Consider the following 25,962-nt stretch of genomic DNA (forward strand, 5'->3'; position numbering starts at 1 on the left):
TCTAGAGCACTGAGGAATTGAATGACTTGTTCAAGGTCACACAGCCAGTAAGTTTCAGAAGCAGGACTTGAACCCAAGTCTTCTGGATTTCAAGGCCAATTCTCTATCCATGATATCATGCTGCCCCGTTGGTATTATATTTATTTATTGCAATGGCAAACATATCTTCTCAGGCAGATTACTGCCACCAACTGGCACTGCATCTATGCACAAGCTTTCAGTTACAACCACTGGGGAATTGTATTTTCTGTTGGAACGTACCTCTGGTTATATAACAAAAAGCAATGGGAAAATAAGACTTGCTTTACAGATTATCTTGCTGAGACACATTTGTTTTGTAAAGTGAGGACTATCTCTGCTGGATTTCCATTGAAAGTAAACCTGAGCTCAGTAGGACTTGTGTGTTTTCTTTAAGTTCCCATGTCTTTTTCCATTAAGAATAGGAATGGTAAATGTGGTCCCCTGGACCAATTCCAACTTGGGCAATTGCATTCTGTCTACTTACATTCCCTCTGCTTGGTGGAATTCTTCTCACTTTGGTTATCATCACTACAACTGTCATGTTCCTCCCCAGAGGTGGCTGCATATTAGTGTAGGATAAAACAACTGGGCTCTAATTTGTTAAGCTAATAAAGTGCTTTGGGGATGAAAGGTACATTTTGCACAAAGAGAAATGGGCCTTCATGATATTACATTTCTCCATGTGGTGAATTTGTACTATAATTAACATGAAATAGCATTAGCAAAAAATGGAAGACAGCCCAATTTCAATGTTAAAAATAGACTATAGAATAGGAAAGTGAGTAACTTTTTATTAAAAGCAAAGAAAATAACTTCCAAATAAATCCCCTGGGTTAACTTATTTCACTTTTTTTCCTGAAGAAGGCAGATACATATAATTACCAACTAAAGTTATTTTTAATGCTTAATAAGTGAACTTCAGTTGTAAACTAAAGGAATATAAATTATTCTACACGGCTGTTAAAAACTCAGTGACATTTTTCTTCAAAATAATGTCTTGCCTAGTGTCCTTGATGAGACTCATATGAAAAGACTGATCTGAAAGCCAAGTTGAGTCTCAAAGTTAAGATTATTAATCACCTTATGGAATCTTACATTGTTATTTCCTCCTCATTATTCTAACTCAAATCTGTCACCAAAGCTATTTTGTTCTGTAGTTGCAGTAACTATTGCCAAATAATTATACACTTGTCACAAAATAAACCATAAATTGAATCTCTATGATTCGTAGTGCAGAGCTTTTAAAATGCGAGCCCCTAATGATTACCGAAAACAATGAAACAAAACATACTTTTTCAGCAATCTGAGAGCCATTCACCATTACTCAATCTATGGTTTTGAATAGGGAAAGATGCACTGTGGTCCTTTTTGCACCTGGACTGTATACTTAGCCAAGTTTTTTGCTCTTTTAACTGGCATTAAATTACCTAGAAATTGAATGTGTGGAAAATGATAGAAATTTAGTTTGCCTCCTGGGAGAGAGCTTTCTGTTAGCACTCTGAATTTTTGTAGTCTAAAAGTCTTTACCCTTCAGGGTAATCCTGCAATCTTCGAGCCAAAATCTTGAAACTGGCCCACGAAAGTTGCTGTGGCAAAATTAAAGGCACAGGAAACAGAACAGGATGGTGTGTAGGCAGTCACTCAGTTGATTTCAGATCAATCAATCACATATCTCACTTAGAATCTAGAAATTCCTGTACCAATATATTTCATTCCCAGCAAGACACAGTGTAATTTATGGCTCTGCCGACAATGCCGCTTTAATTAATTTTATTCATCCTATTTCTCTTTCCTCTACTCTTCATATCTCATCTGTTTGCATTGCCTAGATTTTAATTAAAAAACCTCTCCTCTCTAAGGAGCAATCTGAAGTGGCAAAAATAATCACTTAAAATATTACAGTCATTAAAAAATTGGCTGTGGTTGAAGCCATGCATTTTCAATTTTCCTACAAATGATGTTTTAGCTTCCTTTTAAAGTGCACTTTGTATCTGAATCGTCTACCACCAGCCAGCCTGGCTATCAAAAATGGTCTTCCAGCTGGGTGGGCTGAGTGACAACTCCTTAATGGAGGAAATTGATGACTTTCTGCTCATGTAGAGGTGAAGGCATACTGGGCAGATTTCTTTCCATCTGCCACCAGCCCTTTGCAAGCTGGCATTGCCCAAATGCCCAATATACTCATTCCAACAAAAAGGATGTCGCCAAAAAATAAATTGTGAGGCTACAGCTGTCTGAAAGAATCATCAGGGCCATTAGGCCCCAGGGAGATAATATGAAGAGGTGCATCAGTGTTCATCTTTGATGAAAACCTAATTAAACGAGGGTAGAGGTGATTGTGAATACTTTAAAAGCACAGAGGTGAAGTCATTAACGTTTACAGCACCGTATAGGGAGCAACCTCAGGAAGATGTTACCCTGAACTGTAGCCAAGGACCTGATACATGGAGGAATGTGCACGGATGTTTCCTGTTGATGTTTTTTGTGACTGGCAAAATCTTGTCACTTAGCTACACTGTGTTCTGCTTGTCAAGCAAAGGAAATCCATTCAACAGCAAAAAATGGGAAAATATATTTGATTGACAGTGGAGATATAAAGAGGAATGGTAATTGAGAGTGGTAAACCGTGAAAGAGAAATACATTTGTGTTTAAAAGTGTAAAATATGTAACACACATGGAAAAGTAAGATACATAGTACATCAAACATATAGGAAGAGAAAAGGAATGATAAAGTAATACTCAAGTAAAGATCTGTTTGGAAGGCTAAAAACAGGAAAAACTTTGCCATGCATTGTGTAGACCTGAGATTTGATCCAGTGCAGATGCTTATTCAACTGGTATCTACATCTTGGCAGTCATTCAAAGGTTCATATAATTCCAGTAGCCGCATATGGTTTTAAACCATGTACTTGATGGTTCTGAGCAGTTTGCAAAGTGAAAATAGTTTTGTAATCCAAAATTTCCTTGATTTTACCAGTCCTTCCAACCTATTTATATACTTGATAGTGTTTTATAATTATTTGACTATCAGTTGTAATTTTATAGAAATGTGATATGGATTTAAGTAGGTGGTTAATGAAAATATGAATTGAAAAAGCTCTCATCACTATTTCTATTTTCTGTAGACATTTTCATTAAAATACATTTTATTAGTAATTATTATTATCATTATTATTGCCTGGATCTTTGATTTCTTCTGTGTAGCTTCCACACTAGAAGCTACCTCTGTTCATTCAGACTGACATGTTGTCTGTAATACATTCTTAGAGGGATGTCTGAGGTTGTGACTTGCCCATAGTCACGCCCTAATAATTAAAGTTAGCACTCCAACCCTGTCTAGAACATAACTCCCCAATAAGAGATCATCTTGTCTTCATCTGGAAGCCTTGGGAGGAAGATCTCACCATTTCATGAGACAGTACAGTCCATTTTTGGACAGCCAACCAATCCATGTTCTAGTTCAAATGGCAAAGTTCAGAAAATGATGTCCTGAAAGAGAAACATCATTATGAAATGAAACGAGATTTATTGCAAGGATATGTAGGACCAGGTTTCAACAGACAGCCCCATCAACACTGAGTACAGTTCACCTGAGACCCCTGAACAGGCATCCTGAACAGCTGAGCACCATTCCAGATGCCATGTTTCTAAATACTAGGGCAATAGTGAGCGTCATTGGTATTTAACTGCAAATGCATAGCAGCAGTCAGGATGACAAACCCAAGTATTCAGTGACACAAAGGCTTTCCCTCTAGAGAGAGAGGTTTTATAACCCTCTGGAGTTAGGTGAAAAAATACTGACTCAGATGGATTCTTTCACCAAGGTATTTAGATAGTATAGCGGATGGAGCACTGGTTTGCAATTAGGAAGACTTGAGTTCAAATTTTGCTTCAAGATACTAGCCATGTAACCATGGGCAAGTTATAACCTCTTTCAGCCTCAGTTTCCCTATTTGTAAAATATGGATAATGATAGTACCTACCTCTTAGAGTTGCTATGAGGATCAAACGAGTTAACATAGTTAAAGTGTTTTGAAAGCCTTGAAGGTCTATGTAAATTTTAGATTAAATATATATATATATATATACATACACATATTCTTATGTTATATATTTATACACGCACACACATATATATAAAGATGTTTTGTCTAATTAATCAAAAAGCATTCATCAAGTACATATTGTGTGCCACACATTGGATATACAAAGAGGAAACAAAAAGATTTTTTGCTGTCAAAGGACCTTACGTTCTATTTGAGATATCCCATATAGAAATAGGTACATTCAGAATAAACATATATGTGTATGTAGAATAGATAGAAGGTAGCCTTTGAGGACAAGACCCTAGCAGCTATGGGGATAGGAAGGGACCTCCTCCAGAAGATGGCATTTGAGCTGAGTCTTGAAGGATGAAAGAAAACACGATAAAAGAATAGAACTGAACAATGTCCCTAAGCTAGAGGCTTAATCATTGTTCTGAGACAACCTTGCAGGAACATTTATTAAAAGAGGGAGGGAGAATCTGGAGGAATTTGTCCACACCTGCCTCATCTAAGATGAAAAAGCCAAAAGCTGAGGAAAACCAATTTTTAAGAAACATGAAATTGAGTAGACAAGTAAAAATCACCCATGAATATGTCACTGTCATATAAAGAGTCAAATGGAGTGAATCTAGAATTTGAACAGTTTCACAGGCAGTAATATTGCTGTTGACCTGCTTGGTTAGGAAGTATCATGGTCTTCTTTTTCTCCCTACAAAATGCTGAACTCTTATCTGTTTCTTTGAAATTTCCACCCATTGCTCCTAGTTCTTCCCTTTGGGGTCAAATAGACCAAATTAATGTATGAAGGTATTTAAAATACAGAAAAAATTTCTGTCGTGTTTCCCCCTCCCCCTGCTCCAGACATCCAAAGTCTACAATTCCAACATAAATATTCCAGTTCCTTCAATTAATTCTCTCATATGACATATCTAGGCCCTTCATCATTTTCCACCACTCCTATGGACATTCTCCAGCTCATCAATATCCTTCCTAAAATGTGGCACCAAGAACTCAACCCAGTCTGAGCAGGACAGAGTCTAGTAGATTTACCACTTCCCTCCTTTTGAACCCTGTACATTTCTTAACGCAGTCTAAGATTGCATTAGGTTTCTTGACTGCTATATCACACTGTGGACTTGTATTGACCTTTTGCTCCACAAAACTTCCCAGATTTTTTTCAGATAAGTTCCTGGTTTGCTATGACATCCTAATCTTGTCCTTGTGATGTTAATTATTTTATCATTATCAAAAATACTAAGTTTAATGACCAAATTTTGAAAAAACCTAATCAGAAAGAAATATAATTCAAAAACATATTTTTATCTGTTCAATAGATTAATATTTGCCCATTTCTTGTCAATTCTTTTGATTCACATGAGCTAGCAGGATGCTTACTGCACCTAGTGAAAGTACAGGCAAACAGTACCTCACCTGTAACTTATCAGTGTGTTATCGATGCTTTTAGTAATGCAATTTTAGAATAAAAAAGGATTTAACTCAGAGATCCTCTTTCAACCCAGAATAGTATCAGCTTGTCATCCCAATTTGGAGGATACATAAGAAGCAGAGATCAATTCCAAGAGGGTCCATTTTGATTTACCCAGAAGTATATTGAACATTTGAAAAACATCGTGCTATGTGTCAAGCAGAAGTATTGCTGGGTATACACAGTTTTATACCTCTTTGGGAATAATTCCAGATTGCTCTCCAAAATAGTGGGATCAGTTCACAGTTCCACTAACAAGGAATTAAGTGTCCCAGTTTTTCTATATCCCCTCCAATGTTTGTCATTTTTCCTTCTATCATTTTAGCCCATCTGTGTGAGATGGTATCCCAAAGTTGTTTTAATTTGCATTTCTCTAATCAATAATTATTTCGGGCATTTTTTCATATGACTATATCTATAGTTTTGATTTTGTCTTCCAGAAATTGCCTGTTTATATCCTTTGGCCATTTATTAATTGGGGAATGACTCATTCTTATAAATTTGAGAAAGTTTTCTATATAGTTAAGATATATTTACCTGAGAAACTGTTGATAAATTTTTCCCTCATTTCCTGCTTTTCTTCTAATCTTGGCTATGTTGGTTTTAAACTTTTTAATTTAATGTAATCAAAATTATCCATTTTGCATCTCACAATGTGTTGTCTCTTGCACTCTCCCTCTCCCTCCCTCTCTCTCTCTCTCTCTCTCTCTCTCTCTCTCTCTCTCTCTCTCTCTCTCTCTCTCTCATTTATTCATAAATTCTTCTCCTGTCTCTAAGTCTTCTAGGTGACATGTTCCATGTTCTAATTTACTTATGATGTCTCCCTTTATATCTAGGTCATGTATCCATTTTGACCTTATTGTAGTAAATGGTATAAAATATTGATCTATATCCAATTTTTGCCAAACTGCTTTCCAGTTTTCCCAATTTTTACCAAATAGCTTACTTTTTAACCAAAAGCTTAAATCTTTACATTTGTCAAACACAAGGTTATTATAACCATTTATTACTGTGTGTTGTATGTCTACTCTGTTCTACTGATCCATCTTTCTGTTTCTTGGCCAGTACCAGTGCTCAATAATTTTTAAGAGTGTAAAGGGGTCATGGAGCCGAAAAGCTTGAGAATTTCTAGTGTAAAATATTGGATTTAGATTCAGTAAGTTGTAGGTTCAGTTCTGACCTTTGGCACTTACTAGACTATTCCTCACTCCTCATTAAAGTGAGAATACTGATATCTACAATGCCTAACTCACAAGGCTGTCATGAGTAAAGGAAATAACCTATATAAAATGCTCTGCAAACTCTTAAGCAATGTCTTTAAAGCAAGTAACTGTGATTAATCCCCATTACAAACAGCCCCCAAACCTGTCTCTCAGAGAGCATGGGTCAGAAATTAATAATGGATATATATTCTTCAGGAAGGACTTTCCCCACTTATTGGTACATTGCAAAATCATTCTTCCATTCTTTGGAATAATTGGTTTCTACTCACTGTAGACTGCAGTTCAAACTAGGGAGATATTCAAGGTAGTAAGTACACATTTCTGACACTTTAGGGTTTACCGGTTGATTTTCTCATGGCACTCCGGATGCAAGCGTTAACATTCCCATTTTACAGGTGAGGAAACTGAAATGTTGATATTGAGTGACTTTCACAGGGTCACACGTTATAACTGTCAGAGCTGACATTCAAACTTGGGTCCTCTGACTCTACAAATACTGTTCTTTACACTATGCATTTCTTCTGTTATTTATGGGCAGATTCCTTCCCCTTTAATGGAGGTTGTCCCTCCTTTTAAATGTGTCTCCTTGGAATTTGTTTAATTGTACTTCTTCACCTTTTACTTTCTGTACTTTTCTGTTTCTTCCCTTTCACCCTTCTCTCATTGTTTCACATGACATGAGAAGTGACCTTTGAATCCTGCTCTCAAAAACATGAACTTATATAAAAATATCTCACATCTTGCCTATGTCACTTAATTTTTCTTTGCTTTTTGTATTGTATAGTCAACCCTTCTGTCATCAAAGTATTCTGTTAGAGGGCAGAAAGACACATGGGAGATTTTTTATGAATCCTAACACAGTGGAGGGAGACCAGTTCTGCCCATGCTATGTATAGGATATAAAACTTATATCTGCATGTATCCTCATATGTGAAGAGAATGCTACTGAATCACCCCCATTAGGGCATGTGATTTTAGTTGATTCTCCCCTTTTCCTTCTTTTTCCCTCCCTATCTTTCTTTCCTGCTCTCTCCTTCTTTCCCTCCATCTCCCTCTCTCTCTTCTCCTTCTTTTTCTTTTTATTCTCCTCCTCCTTCTATTTCTCTCTCCCTCCCTCCTTTCCTTCCTCCTTTCCTCCTTCCCTCCACCGTCCTCATTCTTTCTCTCCCCTTTTCTTCTGTTCCTTCTACCCCATCTAACCAAATATAAGATGGATGTCTGGAATTAAAGTTAAAATCTCTGCCCATGTTAAGTCAGCAAACATTTATTAAATGTTTGTTGTGTCCCATTATGCTAAGCACTGGAGATACAAAAAAAAAGAGGGGACAAACCAGTCCATGCTCTCAAGCAACTCACAGATTAATGCAGGAGACAACAAGAGAGAAAGCACAAGTATTAAGGGGGCTTCTTGCAGAAGGTAGGATTATAGCTGAGACTTGAAGGAATACAGGGAACCCAGGAGATGGAAATGAGTGGGGAGAGAATTCCCAACATAGGAAATAGCCAGTGAAAAGTCAATGAGATGAAAAATGGAGTTTCTGGATTGCAGATTGTGTGGAAGAGAGTAAAGTATAAGACAGCTGGAAAGGTAGGAACGAGCCAGGTTATGAAAGGTTTTAAAAGCAAAGCAGAGCATTTCATACTGGGAGGTAAAGGGCACAGAGTTAATTGCCCCAGATTAGAATAAAGCCTGGAACCTTGGCCTCATTAGCATGATTTTCTAGTCAACCACCCTAACCAAACACAGCCATCACCCCATTCAGGGCCTGTTATCTAGAAAAAAGGCACAGCCCAGACCTTGAGATATAGTTGTATATTCAAGGTGATCATAGTCTCTTCCATATTCAAATGTTTTCTTCTCCTAAAACATATAGATAAGAATACCAGGAATGCAATGCAAGGTGGCCCTCCTTTCCATTTTCAATAATGGGAATATGGAAGGGGAAGGAGCTAATTATATCATCCAGTCTTTCCTAGGCAATTCAGCTGTTCATAAGATTTTTAGAGCCATAAAGGACCTCTGCCTCATCTGGCCCAATCCTTTCATTTTACAGAGAGGGAAATTGAGGCCCAGAGAGGGGAAAGGACTTGGCTAAGGTCACACACTGAATCAATGGCAGAGCTACAGTTCAAACTGAGGCCCTTTGGCTCTAAATCCAGTGTGATTTTATTTTTAATATAAAGTAATAAAGTGATTTGGAACTATGATCTTTTAGTTTGAATCAGGTATTAATAATGGAAGGGAATTTATTATTTTGATCAATGAGGAAAGGGCAGATTTTCCCTATAGAAAATATATATAACCTTGTGGAAATTGTTTTATAAGGTTCAATACCTGTAATTTTGTCAGCATTTGGAACTCCAAGTTGAAAGCACCCTGAGGCCAGTATGAGATAGAGGCTGAGACTGAATCCAGGCCTTCTTGCCTCCAAAGCCAGGCCTCTTTTCTACTTTAACCCACCACCTCTCTTTCATGAAAACAGGACTTGTTTTTCACTCAAAAATTAAAAGGTTTGAAGGAAAAAGCATTATGGGATAGGGTTGAGGTACTCAATTAGCTTAGAGGAACTCATTCTGGATTTTATTATGATACCCTCTATGGCCTAGTGGAAAAATGCTAAAAATTTGCAAACTTGAAAAAAAAATAATAAAAGTTGGAGACCAAAAATGGCTTCTAGTTCCACATTTTCAATCAAAAATATTGATTTCAGGGTCAGCTAGGTGGCGCAGTAAGTAGAGCACTGGCCCTGAAGTCAGGAGGATCTAAGTTCCATCGGGCCTCAAACACTTGACACACTTAACTAGCTGTGTGACCTTGGACAAGTCACTTAACCCCAATTGCCCTTCCATCCCACCTCCAAAAAAAATTAATTTCACTTTTCAATATCTTATCAGTCATTTAAGACACAAAAAGTGTAGTCAGAACTGGATTTAATGTATTAGCTACATTACTGAATCACACCAATTTAAATTTCTCTGAATCTTCAGATCCCCATTTATCTGAAAAATGGCTACCTCTCTCAGAGGGTTGTGGTGAAGATATGTGTCAGTAATTTATGAGAACAAAAGTGCTATAGAAGTGCTATTGTCGTTACTGTAGCTATTTTTAAAATTTTATTTTCTTGTAGAGGACCTGTGGCTTCCTTGGGATAGAGAATTCCTGGTGAGGTTCTTCTATCAGTGGAGAACAGCATTTTCTCTGAAATTTATGGTCTTCATGACCTTGGGAACCTAAAGGTGACATGGCTTGCTCAGAGTCATACAGCCAACATGAATCTCCTAATTATGATTTATACAAAAATATTTTATACAAAAATAAAGGCAATAAGATAGAACTCCTATATCTTACTGAATTTAACCAAAGTAACCAAAGCTGACTTAACTTCCTTTGCTGAATAACTCTTTTTAACCCAGCATCAAAACTCAAAATGTATTTATTCTGACTGCTTTTTTCATTTTTACCATTTCAAACATGACTTGAGACAGTTCAGAAATATGCCAACACTTTGAAATATTGTTGCTTTGTCTACATAATGTCTATAGCAGCTACTAGGTGGCCACAGTGGATAGAGCTCCAGGCTTTATCTGGTCAGGAAGATTCCTCTTCCTGAACTCAAATTGGTCTCACGCTTACTTGCTGTGTGACCCTAGACAAGTCACTTAACCTTGTTTGTCTCAGTTTCCTCATCTATAAAATGATCTGGAGAAAGAATTGGCAAGCCAGCCCAGTATCTTTGCCAAGAAAGCCCCAAACAGTCTCCCAAAGAGTCAGACACAACTGAAAAAAAAACTGAACAACATAATGTATATGTTTATTTTATATATGTATATTATGGAAATGTATATTTATTTATAAAAATATTTTTATTTTATGCATATATATTTAGTAGTTTATTTTCATCAGGTATGTAGGCACAAATGATAAATTTGTGTACATAAATGTGTACTTAGGATCTGAATACATAAATTATTACAAAGCCCCACTAAAAAACTTTATGCTCCAATTCCACTATGGTGGTGCACTTTTTATCAGTGTCTGTTTTTATGAGACATGAATAGCCTAAGAGTGTTTTACACTATTTCTCATTGTTCAAGTTTACTGATAAATGAATTTTCCATCTCAACTGATATGCTGAAAATAAGAAGCAATATGAACAGGTTGATGACCTAGTTTTTCCTTTAATAGAACTATTAGAAAAATATAGAATAAAATATACATGATAAACATCACTACTCCAAGGATCTTTTTAAAAAAAATGAGGTTGAGTAAATGTTTTAAGTGTAATAAAGTTGGGATATTTGAATTAGTGTTAACTGTAAGATCTTTATATCATATATTTCATTCTTTTTCTCATCCAAATACACATCTTTTAAAAAAGCACAAGTGATCTTTTCTTTTCAAACATGTTCATATTGTATGTGGCCCATTTTCTCTGACAATGATTTAGTGTGTCATGTGGTACTTTCTTTAATCATTCAACCATTCAGATGCATTGGTGGCAGAGTTCTTATTATTTCTAGGGTAAATATAGCCTGTGGCTGATCAGAATTCCAGAATCTCATGATAATTGCGCTGACCTTTATCTAGGATTAAATATATTCATAGCATTTTACGAAGTTTATAACTAAAGATCTCTTTATCTTTCTGGTGTATAATGTTTGTCTTTGAATGATGCACAGCACTGTCAATTTTTCTATATGTTTCTATTTACTTTTATGGACTCTGGATGCTTTAGCTCTTGAACTGAATTATCAGGAACTTATCAAGTTAGGAGTGGACAAATACACACAATGCAAACAAGATTATCAGGCAATTGTCTGGTGCTGTATTTCTGGAGAATTCTCTATGGTGACAACATGGTAGCCATGTTGTAGGAGTACCTCATTGCTCAATAATACAATGCTGTACCATTGAAATTAAACAAATTACCTTCTTATACAACTCTCAGATTAAATTCTCATCCTACACAGGCTCTACTCTTTTAGATGGTTGGAAAATTGAATGTAAACTTCTTGAGGGAAAAGCTATCCTGGGAAATTATTTCCTTTTAGTCTTTTCATGTCCCATATTCACTTGAGGAATGCTGAAGGGAATGTTACATCTCCTGACCTCAGATGAAAATCAACCTTGTGCAAATCTTAGCTCCTTCAAGCACCTCTGTTAAGATGGCAGAATAAAAAGAAAGAGCCATACTTGGGATCACCTTGACCTTTTCTGTGTTCCATGTTTTGATTAGCTAGCCATTCTACTCATATCCCATTTACAGACTCATTGTGAAGGGCTTGAATGGCAAACCAGCACAGTATAGAATATTGAAAAGGTCAGTATGATTTAGCCCATAACCATAAAGCTAAAAATATGTGAAAACTCATTTTTGTACCTCATGCCCACAAACAAGGACTGTGATAAGAATAAGAAATCATTCCAATTAACCAACTTCTATTCCATTCAGAATACTTTATTAAGGGGGTCAAACCTCAAGTGATCTTTTGACCTCTTATCTATAAGAAATTAATAAATAAAAACCTAACTTATAATAAAGTGAAATAAGAGAAGCACAAATGTTTTAGCAGCAATTCAAGAAAGGGGTTTTTTTTTAATGAATGAACAGGCTTTTTAGTTGTTTGTTTGATTTGTAAACTCATGTGTGGATGATCCATTTAATGCTTCAAAGCTCCCAGTGTAAATGAGAATTAACTTTACAGGCTATAAAACTCACCTGAAAGCAACTTCCTTTGCTTTTTTTTTACTCTATAGCATAGCTGCCAATCAGATGGCAATGCCATTTATTTTCATGGAACCGAAGGCAGCGAGTTCAATTTTGCTACCACTCGGGATGTGGATCTTTCTTCTGAGGATGTCCAGGAGCAGTGGTCAGAAGAGTTTGAGGAGCTACCTACAGGGTGAGTAATTGTCTTTTGTGGCCCATGGTAATATGTGCCTTGTGCAACATTTGTCAAGAGAACAAAAATGTTTTACCTAAGAATTAGATGCAATCCAATGGATATGATTTTATTGCTGAAAAAGAACTTTAACAGTAATACATTGATAATTTTAGCTTTCAAAAGGTAGATGGTTCATACCATTCCTAATCTTTCTGTTATATAACTATGCCTCTATACATATGAGAAAAACAAAATTGTAAATTTTCTTTAAAACATTTTAACTACTGTTTAAAATGGAAATAATTCATAATTTTAGTAACTTAAAACTATCTCAATAAAATTAACTTTTTTGGAATAAAATAATTTTTTCACTGTTTTGGTAATATCCTTCCTTTTATTCAGATGCTCAAATGTATGCTGGTTCAAAGAGATGAATATAGTCTCTAGATATTGTAGCCTGACTCAGTTGTGTATAACTTGGCTCGTTAAAATAATTTTGGTACTGAAATTTGTCTTCGGAAACCTTATAGACGAGAGAAAAATTTGAGTGAGAGAGGACCTGAGAGAGAATTTTCTTTATTGGTTGCCCTGACCTGTGTCACTTGCTCTAGAGAATGTGTCACTTAAATAGCTTCTTTAACTTGAGTGGCATTTGTGGAAGTCCACATTAGCAGGATTATTAGCAGGGCCAGCATTAATATGATAATGAGAGATAAAATTTGGCATTTCTTTTTTTAACATTTGTTTATTTTTAGTTTTCAGCATTCACTTTTATAATATTTTGAATTTTAAAATTTTCCCCCTCCTTCTTCTCCCTCCTTCCCAAGATGGGGTGCAATCTGATATAGGCTATGCATGTACAATCATATTATACATATTTTCACAGTCATGTTGTAAAGAAAAATTAGAACCAAAGGGAAAAACCATGAGAAAGAAGTTAAAAAACAGAGAAAATGGTGTGCTTTGATGTGCAGTCACACTCCATATTTCTCCAGATGTGGATAACATTTTCTATCATGAGTCTTTTGGAGTTGTCTTAGATCCTTGCATTGCTGAAAAGAGCTAAGTCTCTCAAAGTTGGTCATTGCACAATGTTGCTGTTACTGTGTACAATAGTCTCCACGTTCTGCTCACCTCACTTAGCATCAGTTCATGCAGGTCTTTTCAGGTTTTTCTGGCATTTATTTCTTAATAGTTTCCTGGATCTCTTCTGGTTACTTTTTCAACAAAAACATTAAACAAGTACTGAGATATTTGTGCTACAGATTATGTTGTTTGGTATTTGAATAGGCACTTAAAGTTAATGTTATATAATTTTGTAACAAAATATTATTGGTAATAATATTTGATATTGATTCTTTTCTTCAATGAGACTCAGTGTTCCTGATATAATTCTGTTCGTCACAATAGACTATGTGAAGGAGGTAAAACTTAACATGTCCAAAAAAACCCCCCACCACTTTGCTAATATTACTGAAGTCTTAAGAATGTAAGAAATGCTAGGTCAGACCAGTATTCCACCCAGGTCAATCAACCAATAGCTTTTCCTCTAAGGCAGGGGTGTGGAACTTCCAGTCTTGTGACCACATGTGGCCCTCTAGGTCCTGAAGTGTGGTCCTTCGACTGAATTCAAGTGGCCGCAAAGTTTGAATTCAGTCAAAAGGACATACTTGAGGACCTAGAGGGCCACAGGTGGCCTCGAGCCTACAAGTTCCCCACCCCTGTTTTGTTCTTCTCTATAATTCAGATTAATACAGGAATCAATATGGTAGTAAAATTAAGTGTTTAAAAACATTTTGGAAAATACATAAATATCTTAATATTTAGTCATCAAAAATAGATGGTGTCAGGGCCATAATAAGGGACTAACAAACCTGAATTAAGAAATTACACATCTTTATAGGATTATGGAATCTCAGCATTTGAAGTTAACTTTAAAGACCACCTAGTCCCAATCCTATATGAAGCATGTCTCTTCTCCCACATCCTGGATAAGTGATCATCCATCATTTGCCTGAGCTGCTAGCCAATGCTGTGGAGGTATAAAGCCAATAATACTAGCACATAGCAAGGCTGCTAGCACAGGTTTTTTGATCTGCTTTTCTTTTTTTTCTGGTCAGGGCAGTTGGGGTTAAGTGACTTGCCCAAGGTCACACAGCTAGTAAGTGTATCAAGTGTCTGAGGTCAAATTTGAACTCAGGGTCTTCTGACTCCAGGGCCGGTGCTCTTCTCACTGCCCCACCTAGCTGCCCCTTGATCTGCTTTTCTAAGGAAAGCAACTTTAAGGGGTTTACAATCTCACTTTAATTAAACATACATGTGTCATTCACTTAGTTCAGGGGAAAAAGTGAGCACCCTGAACTTCAGAGAAGACAAAAACAGAAATTACAAGCAGAAATTATATAAACAGAGCAAATAACACAAATCAGCAGACAGGGCTTCTAACTGTCTGTCCATAGCAATACATACATAATTACCAGAGAGCGAAGCACCAACATCTGGGGTTTTCAAAGCCTGGGGACTCCTTAACAGCTACCCAGAGTCTCGTCTGGCCAAGTCACAGGAACACTCTTCCAATGAGTGAGCCCCGAAGGAAAATGGTAACCTCAGAGTATTTATACACTTCTTCAGGGTCAACCCATAGAGGGCATCACAACCATGTGACTCAAACTCATATGACTTAGGCTTTCTTGTGACTTAAGCAGGTCATCAAAGATTCAAACAAAGGCAATTCTCAATCAAAGGCACTTGATTATCTTAGTACTGAGAAGAACTAGAACTCCAAAAGAAAAAAGAGCAAAACAAAAAGTCCCACTTTACCTGCCATTACAGCCTCCAAGGCCAAGGAGCTACATACAGTTACAAAGCACTAGATACTTCGAAGGATATCATTTCAGCCAGCTTGAATTGTTAGGAAGTCCTTCCATGCATCAAGATGAAATCGGGCAAGCTTCTTGTGACTTCCATCCTTTGGTCCTAGTTCTGGTATCTGTGCTGAACTGACATTATGTTTTATCTGACAAGAAGGTGGACTGTGAATGCATAAAACTTAGACTATCCATCTGATTAAACCTCAGTAAATGTAGAGCACTGTCTTCATCTTTCCTGCCCTTGTTCTTGGAGGATGGACCTATCTGTTAGTGTATTACCCATTACTGTAGACTTATGCCACTCTTCTGGCTTTTACAACCATTCCTAGAAAAGAAATACATGTCTATGTAGTTTTTAAGGTTTAAAAATAATTGCTTAGTATTCATGTGCACCTTATATTTTGCTGAGTGCTTTATCTTCGCAATCACCCTATGAGGTATTCCCCTTTGTAAATGAGAGTAAGAAGACCCATTGCCTTGCTTAGGGTCACACAGCTCTGATTACCTGAGTTAAGATTTAAACTCAGATCCTCATGACTCAAGGTTAAGCTTTCTGTCCATTACTCCTTGTAGCTGCCTACTAAGCATTTTCCTGGCAAACTTTTGAGGTAAGTAGTGTATTTTGTCTCCATTGTACAAATGAGAAAACTGAGGGACAGCTCAGTGACTCAGGATCATAGGATCATAAAATTATAGTTTAAGAGATAAAAGACTTTCAAGGTCATCAAATTCAGATGAGAGCCTGAGCTCCAGAAAGGGTCAAAATGCTAATAGGTATCTAAGGTGGGACTTGAAGTATCTGAGCTGCACTTCCAACCCAGACCTTACTTAAACCCAGAACTCTTCCTGCCACTCATCATTTATGCTTCCTCTCAGTGTAATAATGGTTTATAATGAGGATGATAATCTGGGCCGTGATAATATAACTTTTTTTCATTCCTCCCCTTATTATTTGGAGTAAAGAAGGAAGGAGAGAAGGGGGTGCTGTTGTAATCAATTTTATCTCAGCTTCTGAAAGCGCCCCACTGCTAGATTAATGCGAAGCATTTTATTTTGTGTGTTGACAGAAAGGAAGATATTAGGAATTCTGGTCGTGAGCATCCTGCTGCATTCTTAGTTTTCCTGCCCAAGTTTATTGAGCATTTGTCTCATTCCCTTCCCCAACCACCACCACCCACACAGACAATCTCTCATTATAAACTCATCAGTAAAACTGATCCAGCAGAAAAGCCGTCCGTGTCTGCTGAATTGCTTTCTGAATATACGAGAGAGTTACCAAATGGAGACTTGGTGCTTTTACAACTAACTTCGTTGTCACTTTTGCTGCTTTTTATCACTTTTCTATTCCTAGGAGTTACTGAAGGGAAGGGGAGGGGGCATAGGGAGCTAGGTGGTGTAGTGGATAAAGTCTGGAATCAGGAAGACCTGAATTCAAATCAGGCCTCAGACGCTTACTAGCTTTGTGACCCTGTTTGCCTCAGTTTTCTCATCTGCGGATGAGCTGGAGAAGGAAATGGCAAAGCATTCCAGTATCTTTGCCAAGAAAACACCAAATGTGGCCATGAGAAATCGGGAAGGACTAAACAAAAACAAAAGGGGTGGGGGTGGGGGGGGGGATGGAGAGAATAGATTGTCAATCTCAAATGCTGTTAGTAAAAGAATTTGAATTGGAATTTCAAAAGCCGTAAGAGAAAACTATTGAAGTCACAGAAAAAAATTCCTTGACAGTTGTACAGTTTTATTGGTTAAAATGCAAAAGCCTTTGGTGTACGAACGAGTTCATTGTCAAAGACCACTTAAAACTAAAGCGCACCATGTAGATATCCAGGTAGGAAGAGGGGAATAAACAGCCACTCTTCATGTGAAGTGCAATGTGAATGAAGCTGTTGGTTCATCCAGAGATGTCTCATATCAAACCTTGTTATGTTTATTTTTAAAGGTGGAATTAATTTTTAAATATGTTTCAAAAAATTACATTTGTTATCTCACCTTTGAGGAAACTCTAATAGATACATTGATAATTTATGTGCGTGTTTCTGAACTCTGTCTTCGACTTATACAACACATCTTCCAATTAGCAGCTATCATGTCTCAGAGAGAAAAAATATATTTTGCAAAAAGCAAGCAAATTGCTGCTATGTGGATTTTTCTATACTTGTTTTTCAGCATAAGTATAAGAATTGAATTGCTTTATAATTCAAGCTATCTACTAGATCTGTTTTTGAGAGCTATTTACTCTATAGGTATTTTAATTAAAAGATTATTAGATGAGGGAAATATATCTAGTTGCTAGCCATGCATATATATGTGCATATATATATATATACACACACACACACATATACATGCAAGTGACAAGAATGTGACATGAACTCAAATGATTTTTAAATCTGATTTTATCCGTTAGAGATTTGATACAGTAAAGTTACTCTAGATTGTCCCTATTTAAATTGAACACTGCATTTTTATAACATGGAACATAATGTATTTCTCAACTATTACTTGTTTATTCCCCTTCATATGCTTTTGGCTTGAATGGAACCCACAAAGTGGGCTATCTAAGCTTTAGAATACAAGATATTGCATTCCACATAAGAACACTTTCCTGTTTCTTTTCACTATGGTGATAAAAAAAATGAGAACCACTTTTAAAATCCTAAAAGAATGATTTAAGCCCTGAGAATTTTGCTACTGCCTTCATGACTTAAGGATGGGCAATGATAAAGATTTTTAATGAAGACTTAAAGGTAGCCCAATGAAGGTTGAAGGTGCTTCAGTGCCCTTGCCTGCCCTTCCAACTCTCCAGTGCCATTCACTGTCTACCCTTTCACTCTGTTATTTCCTGAAGGGTCTGAATATGCTGGGAGAGTCTGTCTTTGTTGGGCCTTTCCTTTTTCTCCAACCTTTCAAGACATCAAAATTCAGCCTGTAAAATATAAGTGGCTGTTATTATGTGTAGTTTTGTTCTGCAGCGCTGTGAGCAAAATGGTACTGACAGAGTAGTGGATTGACAATCTTTAAGTAAGTTTAAAGCATGTACAGAAAAGACTGAAAACCTTGATGATATTTTGACTGTTTTCCCCAACTCTGGGACTGCTTAGCCTTTGGATGATGGTACTACAAAATGGAACCAGTTACAAGGTAAATCTAACAGGTCAATTATTAGGTTAGGCAGCATAATCGCTGGTTGATTTTGAGACATGATTTTTTTAAAAGGCAACATATTAGTGTAACAAGTGGGCTAGACTAGGAGGCAGAATAATACCAATACTATTACTTAACATTTCTATAGTGCTATAGCATTTATAAAATGCTTTATATGTTTTATATTTGATTCTCACAACAATGCTGTGAGGTAGGTGCTATTTTACAGACGAGGAAACTGAGACCGAAAGTTGATAGCTATGTACGTACACATGCACAAATTTGTGTGTATGTAAATGCAAGGTCATTATGGGAAAAAGGGAGGTATGATAGTTGGGGCTATTAGGAAAGGCTTCATGTAGAAGATCGTCTTTGACCTGACCTTTGAGTGAAGCTGGGGATTCTAAGACACCTACATTTGTGTCAACTCTGAGACACTCATTAGCTACAATACCTTAATCAAGTTACTTCTCTCAAAGCCTCAGTTCCTTCATCTATGAAATAAGGATAATAATACTCAGACCATTGACTTCATGGTACATAATAAAAAAACATTCTTTTCTTGCAATATTGCCAAAATGGAAAGGGACTGGATTTGAAATCAGAAAAGCTGGGTTTGAATCCTTGTTCTGTTGTTTGCTTCCTATTTATAAAACTGGGCAAATTCGTTAACCTTCCTGGGTCTCAGTTTCCATAATTATCAGTCAGTAAAACGAGTGGGTGAACTAGATGATCTCTATAACCTAAGGCACTTTTCCAAAGTTTTAACAATCTCAGTAACCTTAGGAAAAAAGAGTTCATGTATGCAGGAGACCCTGGGTCCTGACTGCCCTAATGCTAATGCTTTCTCCTATTAATAAAATACAGTATTTTTGGTACACTATGAAAACTAGGTGGCCCAGTGGATAGAATGCTGGGCCTGGAGTCTGGAAGACTCATCTTCCACGTTCAAATCTGGTCTCAGACACTTACTAGCTGTGTGACCCTAGGCAAGTCACTTAGCCCTGTTTACCTTGGTTTCCTCATTTGTAAAATGAGCTAGAGAAGTAAGTGGTAAACCACTCCAGTATCTCTGCCAAGAATACCCCAAATGGAGTCACAAAGAGTTGGACACAACTGAAATAACTAAACAACCACAAATGAAAATTGGGGAAATGTTGTACCCTGAAAGCACTGATAGGAAAAGTGACCTAGATCATTATGTTAAAATAAAAACTTTCAACACTTAAGCATAGCACCATTTTGCAAAATACAATAGTAATCATATTTGACTATTACTTATATTTCAGTGTTCAATCTTTGTCAGTCTTTATGGCTACGATTTAAAGCCTTTCTCTATAGTTTGTAAACCTGAGAACTATAAAATCATTGTTATGAAGTCATAACATGCAAAATTGGTTGTGTAACTGAGTTCATTATGTTTCCACTCAATAATTATGAGTAACAAATTGGAGAGGTTATGCACAGGTACCTATAAATCCTTATTAACTAGGATCGAGATTAATGCATGTTATTTATTGCCTCTTAATCTTATCCTCTCTGTACTGCTTGATATTTCTATTTAATTTAACATCTTTTTAAAAAAAACATAGCTCATTGCATATATTGTCCTTTTATAGTATCTCATATGGTCGTTTTTCTATAAATGCTTGAATGACAGATGGTATCAGTATCCTTACATTATCTAATAATGAAATACTGTAGTTAGTTCCATATATGCCTTATATAATTTTTAGCATTTTGAACAACTTCATAATTTAAATAAAAATGAATTCCTTCATAGTTTTCTAAATTGAGAGGGGAGGAAGAAGCTTAAAAAAACAATATATGCGATACTGTGTCCCAAATGTCCATTATATCCTGCAGTTAGCCGTTCTTTCTTTTATATACATTCATCATAGAGCTGACTTTCTACCGAAAGATACAAACTTGTGTCTTCTCTAAGACATTCATGTATTACATTAGCTATGTTGTTTTTTTAATTAGATATGTAAGATTTCATGTTGAACATTTTTTTAGAGTAGACTAAGTAGCCCTTGTTATGCCCCAAGAATACACAATTCTTTCTGTTCCTGGATGATCCCTGCAGCTCTCTGATCTGCAGTGAATACTCTAGAAAATGTTTATCAGTCATAAGGACTGTCTGGAGGCAACACAGCATATGTATGGGGAAAGAGCCCTAGACCTGGAGCCAGAAAACCTGGAGCCTGATCATAGTTCCATCAATTACAAGCTGTGTGACCTTGTTCAAGTCATTAACTCCCTTGTGTTTTTACTCACTTGTGAAATAGATGTTTTAGTAATTTAATTACCTACATTCATGAGGGATCAAATGAAACCATGTACAAAGTCCTTTGTAAACATCGTAGGCTAACGTAAATGTGAATGTGAGAAAATGGTGGTACCTTGGCAAAATCTTTATTTCAGGGTTCTGGAGTCTGTGAACTTATTTCTTTAATATTTTGAAAACTATATTTCAATATAATTGGTTTCCTTTGAGATCTTGTTATTTTATGCATTTGAAAACATCATTCTGAGAAAGGGTCCCTATAATTCAATCAATACGCAAGTATGTCTTAGGCACCTACTATGTGCTAGGCACTGTGCTAAGATTGAGGAATACAAAGAAAAGCCAAAACACTGTCCCTGCCCTCAAGGAGCTCATATTCTAATGGGGACAGTAACATTCAAACTATGTATACAGTTAGTTCCCTCAACTTCTTGAAGTCATAGCATGTCTTCAAATTCTTATTATTCAAAGTTATAATTATATAAAATATCCTAATTGATTCCAGGGCAATGGTGATACGCTGTGTGTATTCAAATAATAGGGATTCATTTTTTTGCACTAATGATCAGGACCCAGCTATACATTGAGGATATATACAGTGTGAATAAGAGCCAATCTCAAAGGGCAAGCAATAGATTTGGGGGGGGGGAGCTAGGAAACATCTCTTGAAGAAGGTGAGATTTGAACTGAGTCTTAAAGGAAGATGGGAGTCCATGACACACAAAAAGGTCAGAACCCTTCTTTATTTTGTAGCAATATTCAAGTAGGTTGAGACAGAGACCTGCTGTCTTTGCTTATGTTTTCTTTCTTTGTAAAAAGTAGTTAAAACAATGGATACTGCCTGTTAGAACAAGCTGTCAATCAACAAGCATTTGTTAAGAATCTCTCCTGTGACAGGCACTTTGCTAGGCTTGGGGAATATAAAGACATTAGCAAAAGAGCTCCTGCCTCAAGTTGTTTACATCATCTTGAACAATGTGCTGATCTACTGATTATATATGGTCTCAAAGTGTTTAGACAGCATTGCAAAAACCTTGTTTCAACCACTCTCCGAGTCTATAGCTGTGTTTCTATACTTACACATTTAAAATCTGGGGACAAAAACCATTCCACCTTGAATACCATCAAAATATGTCTGTAAATTAGTGGTAATTTGTTGGCAAATTATGCCATTAGCATGTCCTTGATAATATTCATGGTGCTATTTACCTGAGGAACTGCAGGGTTCATAATTAATAACTGTGCTGAATATATAATGAACAAAGTTCTTAAAACCTCAGTGGTAAAGGTTATGAATCCCTTAATGCTGCTTCTTGGCAATAAGAATATTTTAATGTTTTTCCGTTACAGGGTGTGGAGTTGAAAAACAAAAGTTTATTGGAGGAAGAATCCTAATAAGTCGCTAATGTGTTCTCAGAAAGCATTTACAAGACATTGTCTAATTAAATTCATAATACTGGAGAAGAATATGACTCAGGGACAGCCTAGACTTCAGACATTAATTAGGAATCATATATTATTAGGAGAAGTGAAAGAAGGAAAAGTGCATTCTTAGGAAACAGGAAAATTCAATCAATCCCAAAGATTTCTTTCTTAAGGGATACTTATTAATTATATTAGCAAACATGGTGATTTATAAATAATTAATATAGCAAATTATCACAATCCCCTTTCATTTTCATCTTGGATGATGTGACTGGAGGCAATAGATCACAGGTGCACCTCAGCTGATAATTATATGTGCCTCTAGATCCTAGGTCATAGCTTAGCTTGTTGTCTAACTTAGCTTGTTGGTTTAATGATATTTAGCGCCATTTATGTCAGCCGCAGTAGGGAGCAAAATCTAATTTAAATATCTGCCCCATATCTCCAACATCCAGACTTCCTTTTTTCATAAATGAGAATGCCCTTGCAGGCTGGATTTGTGGGATCTCAGACTCACAGGCTGCCTCCCCATTGGGCTGCTTGCAGCCCCCCCCCCCCAAGGTATATCACACAGCCTGTTGTCCTTTTGTTCAGATGAATACATAATCAGATTAACCAGCCTTTGTGAAGGGGAAGGAAGATTTAGATCTTTATAGAACAAATAGACAAGTATTACAAACTTAGGCCAAACACAAAATTTGAGCTTCACGGTGCTCCAATTTGGTATAAGCCATTCATAAACTTCTATGTTCAGTGCAGATATACAGCAGGGATTCTTTATTAGACATAATTGAGCAACAAAATGACCAGGTAAATGTATAAGTTTAAAATAGAAACTATTCACAGAGCAAAATGAATAGATTAAATCCTGGACCTGCATTTTTAAATTTCAAAATTAAAATAAAGTAAGTAAATTTTTAACTTGGAGCCTTTGGTGGTAAAGAGGAAAAGGTAGTATTATTTCACTGCACATTGTACTGACCTTTTCTCTGTGACCCAATTTTTTCTCAAACTAGTAGATAGCAAATTTAGAGCATATAGGGTGAGTCTTTCAATGAGAAGAATTATAATTGGTTTTACACCAGGGAAAGCTGGAGTAAATATAGACATAAACACTACCTATGCATGGCAGGGGAGCCAACAGAATGAGGAAGCCCCTCTCTACTAGAGATTGTTTACAATTAATGAAAGTTGAAAGAGCAAGGACCTCATCTGTTATGTGACTTAGTAGTTTCATTTAAGAAGTTGGTGGATTTTTCATTTTAGTTCTCTTGAAAACAAGAAGCAGCATGGTGTGGTGTCTAGAGAGCCAGCTGAAACCAAGAGTGTCGAAGTTCTAGTCTGGTCTCTGACACATAGTGGCTGTGTGAACCTGAGTCAATCATTTAATCTCTCAGTCTAGTCGTGTCCAACTCTTCGTGACCCCATTTGAGGTTTTCTTGGCAAAGATCCTGGAGTGGTTTGCCATTTCCTTCTCCAGCTCATTTTACAGATGAGGCAAACTGAGGCAAACAGGGTTAAGTGACTTGCCCAGAGTCACACTGCTAGTAAATTTCTGAGGCAAGATTTGAACTCAGGAATATGAGTGTTCCTGGCTCTAGGCCCAGGGTTTATCCACTGCACCACCTAGCTGGCCTCAGTGTTCTCAGCAACTCTGAAATTCTAAATTACAAGATAACGTGTCAACCTGCATGGGGAGAGTTTCCTCACTCAGTAGTCCCATATCACAGTTCTAGTGCCTAGCCTTTCTTACAGTTAGGCTAAGCAATCTATCTTTCCAGCTGTAGTTCACATTAATGCCCCTTCAAACAAAATTACCAACCATATCCCAAAGCATCCTGTTTCAGTGCATCTGCAGAAGCCCTCCTCTGTGCCTTGTAAAACACACATCTTCCTCTCAAGATCCTTATCTGCATTTTAGGCTCTGCTCAGGTGCTGTTCTTCATTGAAACCTTTTCTGATTCTGATCCTCTCAAAAATAGGATGGGATAGCAGCTGATTTGTATTTATTTATCTACCTGCATATTGCATCCCCATCCCAACCCCACTGCTACCTCAGTGCCTAGATTCTAGGACCTAGAAGAAAGCAAACATTTGGGTTTTTTTGTTGGGCACAGGACCATGCCCAGGGAGAGGACTCAATAAATATTTTGGATTGAATCAAACTGAGACTTGAACTCAGGTACAAGTGTTTCTTCTCAACCCTAGCTTTAAGATTTATGTCATTTTTCATAAAGTATACAGTATTCAAATATTTGTATTTCAGTAACAGAAACCAGAAAAATAGAAAATTCCCATAGGAGAAGCTTTTACTGAAAAATAATACAAAACACAATTAGGTTCTTTTCTTTGTGTCTCTTTAGTGCTTTCAAGCTGCACCACTCTGAGTGATTTTGGGAATTCTTATACCACCCTGAATCTCTCCTAGGCATTTACTATATTGTTAATGTCTATAAAGGCAGTTTGATGTAGTTCAGGGGTGGGACCTGCAGCCTCAAGGCCACATGTGGCCCTCTGGGTCCTCAAGTGCAGCCTGAATCCAGGCTGCACTTGAGGATCTAGAGGGCTATGCATGGCTTCTAGACTGCAGGTTCTCCATCCCTGGTATAGTCAGTAGAGTGTTGGGCTAGAGGTCTTGAAGCACTGGGTTCAAATTCAGCTTCTAAACTTACTAGCTATGTAATCCTGGGGGAAATCACTTAATTTTTCTCAGAGGCAACTCCCTAATATTATCTCTTGTTGAAGGAAACTCCTGTTCTTCAGTTCCCTACACTAAAGAAATCATTCCCATATCTAACTTGCATTTTAATTATTTATATATTATTTAATTATTTATACATTTAAATTTCTTAAGGACAGAAAATGTGGCTTTATTCCTTTTTATGTGGGCATTAGCACGTAGTTTATACTGGGAACATAGTAGTTCCCAGAGAACAAATACCTTATGCCAATGTAGATCAGTCAACAAGCATTTATCATCACTGTGTTCCAGGTACTGTGCTAATCCCTGGGGATACAGAAGAAAAAAGCAAAAAGTGTTCCTGCCTCCATGAAGCTTTCATTTTAACATAGGATATTAATTGGTACATAAAACATACATTTGATGTAGATAGAAGGTGGTCTTAAGAGGGGAATGCATCAGCATCTGGGGATAGTAGAAAAGGCCTCCTGAAAGAATTGGCACTTCAGCTGAGCCTTAAAAAGACCCTAAGAGATAGCATTTAGGAGAGAGAGCATTACAGGCATGGGAGCGGCCAGGACAAAAGCATAAAAGTGGGAGGTGGAGAATTGTGTGTGAAAAACAGCAAGTAAGCCAGTAGACTGGCTGGACCATAGGGAAGAATACTATGTAAGCAGCCTGGAAAGATAGGGAGGGGCCAGGTATGAAGAGCTTTAAAAGACAGAGACATTTGTAATAGGAAGCCGTTGGAGCTTACTGAGGGGGAGATGAAGAAGAACATTGCTGAATTTATACTTCTGCAACTTAGTTGAAGATCGATTGGATTAGGTAGAGACCCAAGCCATAAAGTCTAATTAGAAGGACTTTGTAACAGCCCAGGAGAGGTAATT

At 36.9% G+C, this 25,962-nt stretch overlaps 1 protein-coding gene across 2 annotated transcripts in view; it reads left to right on the top strand.

Annotated features, from left to right (window-relative positions):
• Nucleotides 1-25,962, top strand: part of RELN (reelin) — a 560,642-nt gene that overhangs the window by 306,063 nt on the left and 228,617 nt on the right. For both annotated transcript variants that reach the window (XM_036762107.1, XM_036762108.1), the window contains exon 11: nt 12,536-12,681. In XM_036762107.1, coding sequence (XP_036618002.1) covers nt 12,536-12,681 — 146 coding nt within the window. The remainder of the gene's footprint in view (nt 1-12,535; nt 12,682-25,962) is intronic.

This window comes from Trichosurus vulpecula, chromosome 5 (genome assembly GCF_011100635.1).
Source record: "Trichosurus vulpecula isolate mTriVul1 chromosome 5, mTriVul1.pri, whole genome shotgun sequence".
Lineage (NCBI taxonomy): Eukaryota > Metazoa > Chordata > Mammalia > Diprotodontia > Phalangeridae > Trichosurus > Trichosurus vulpecula.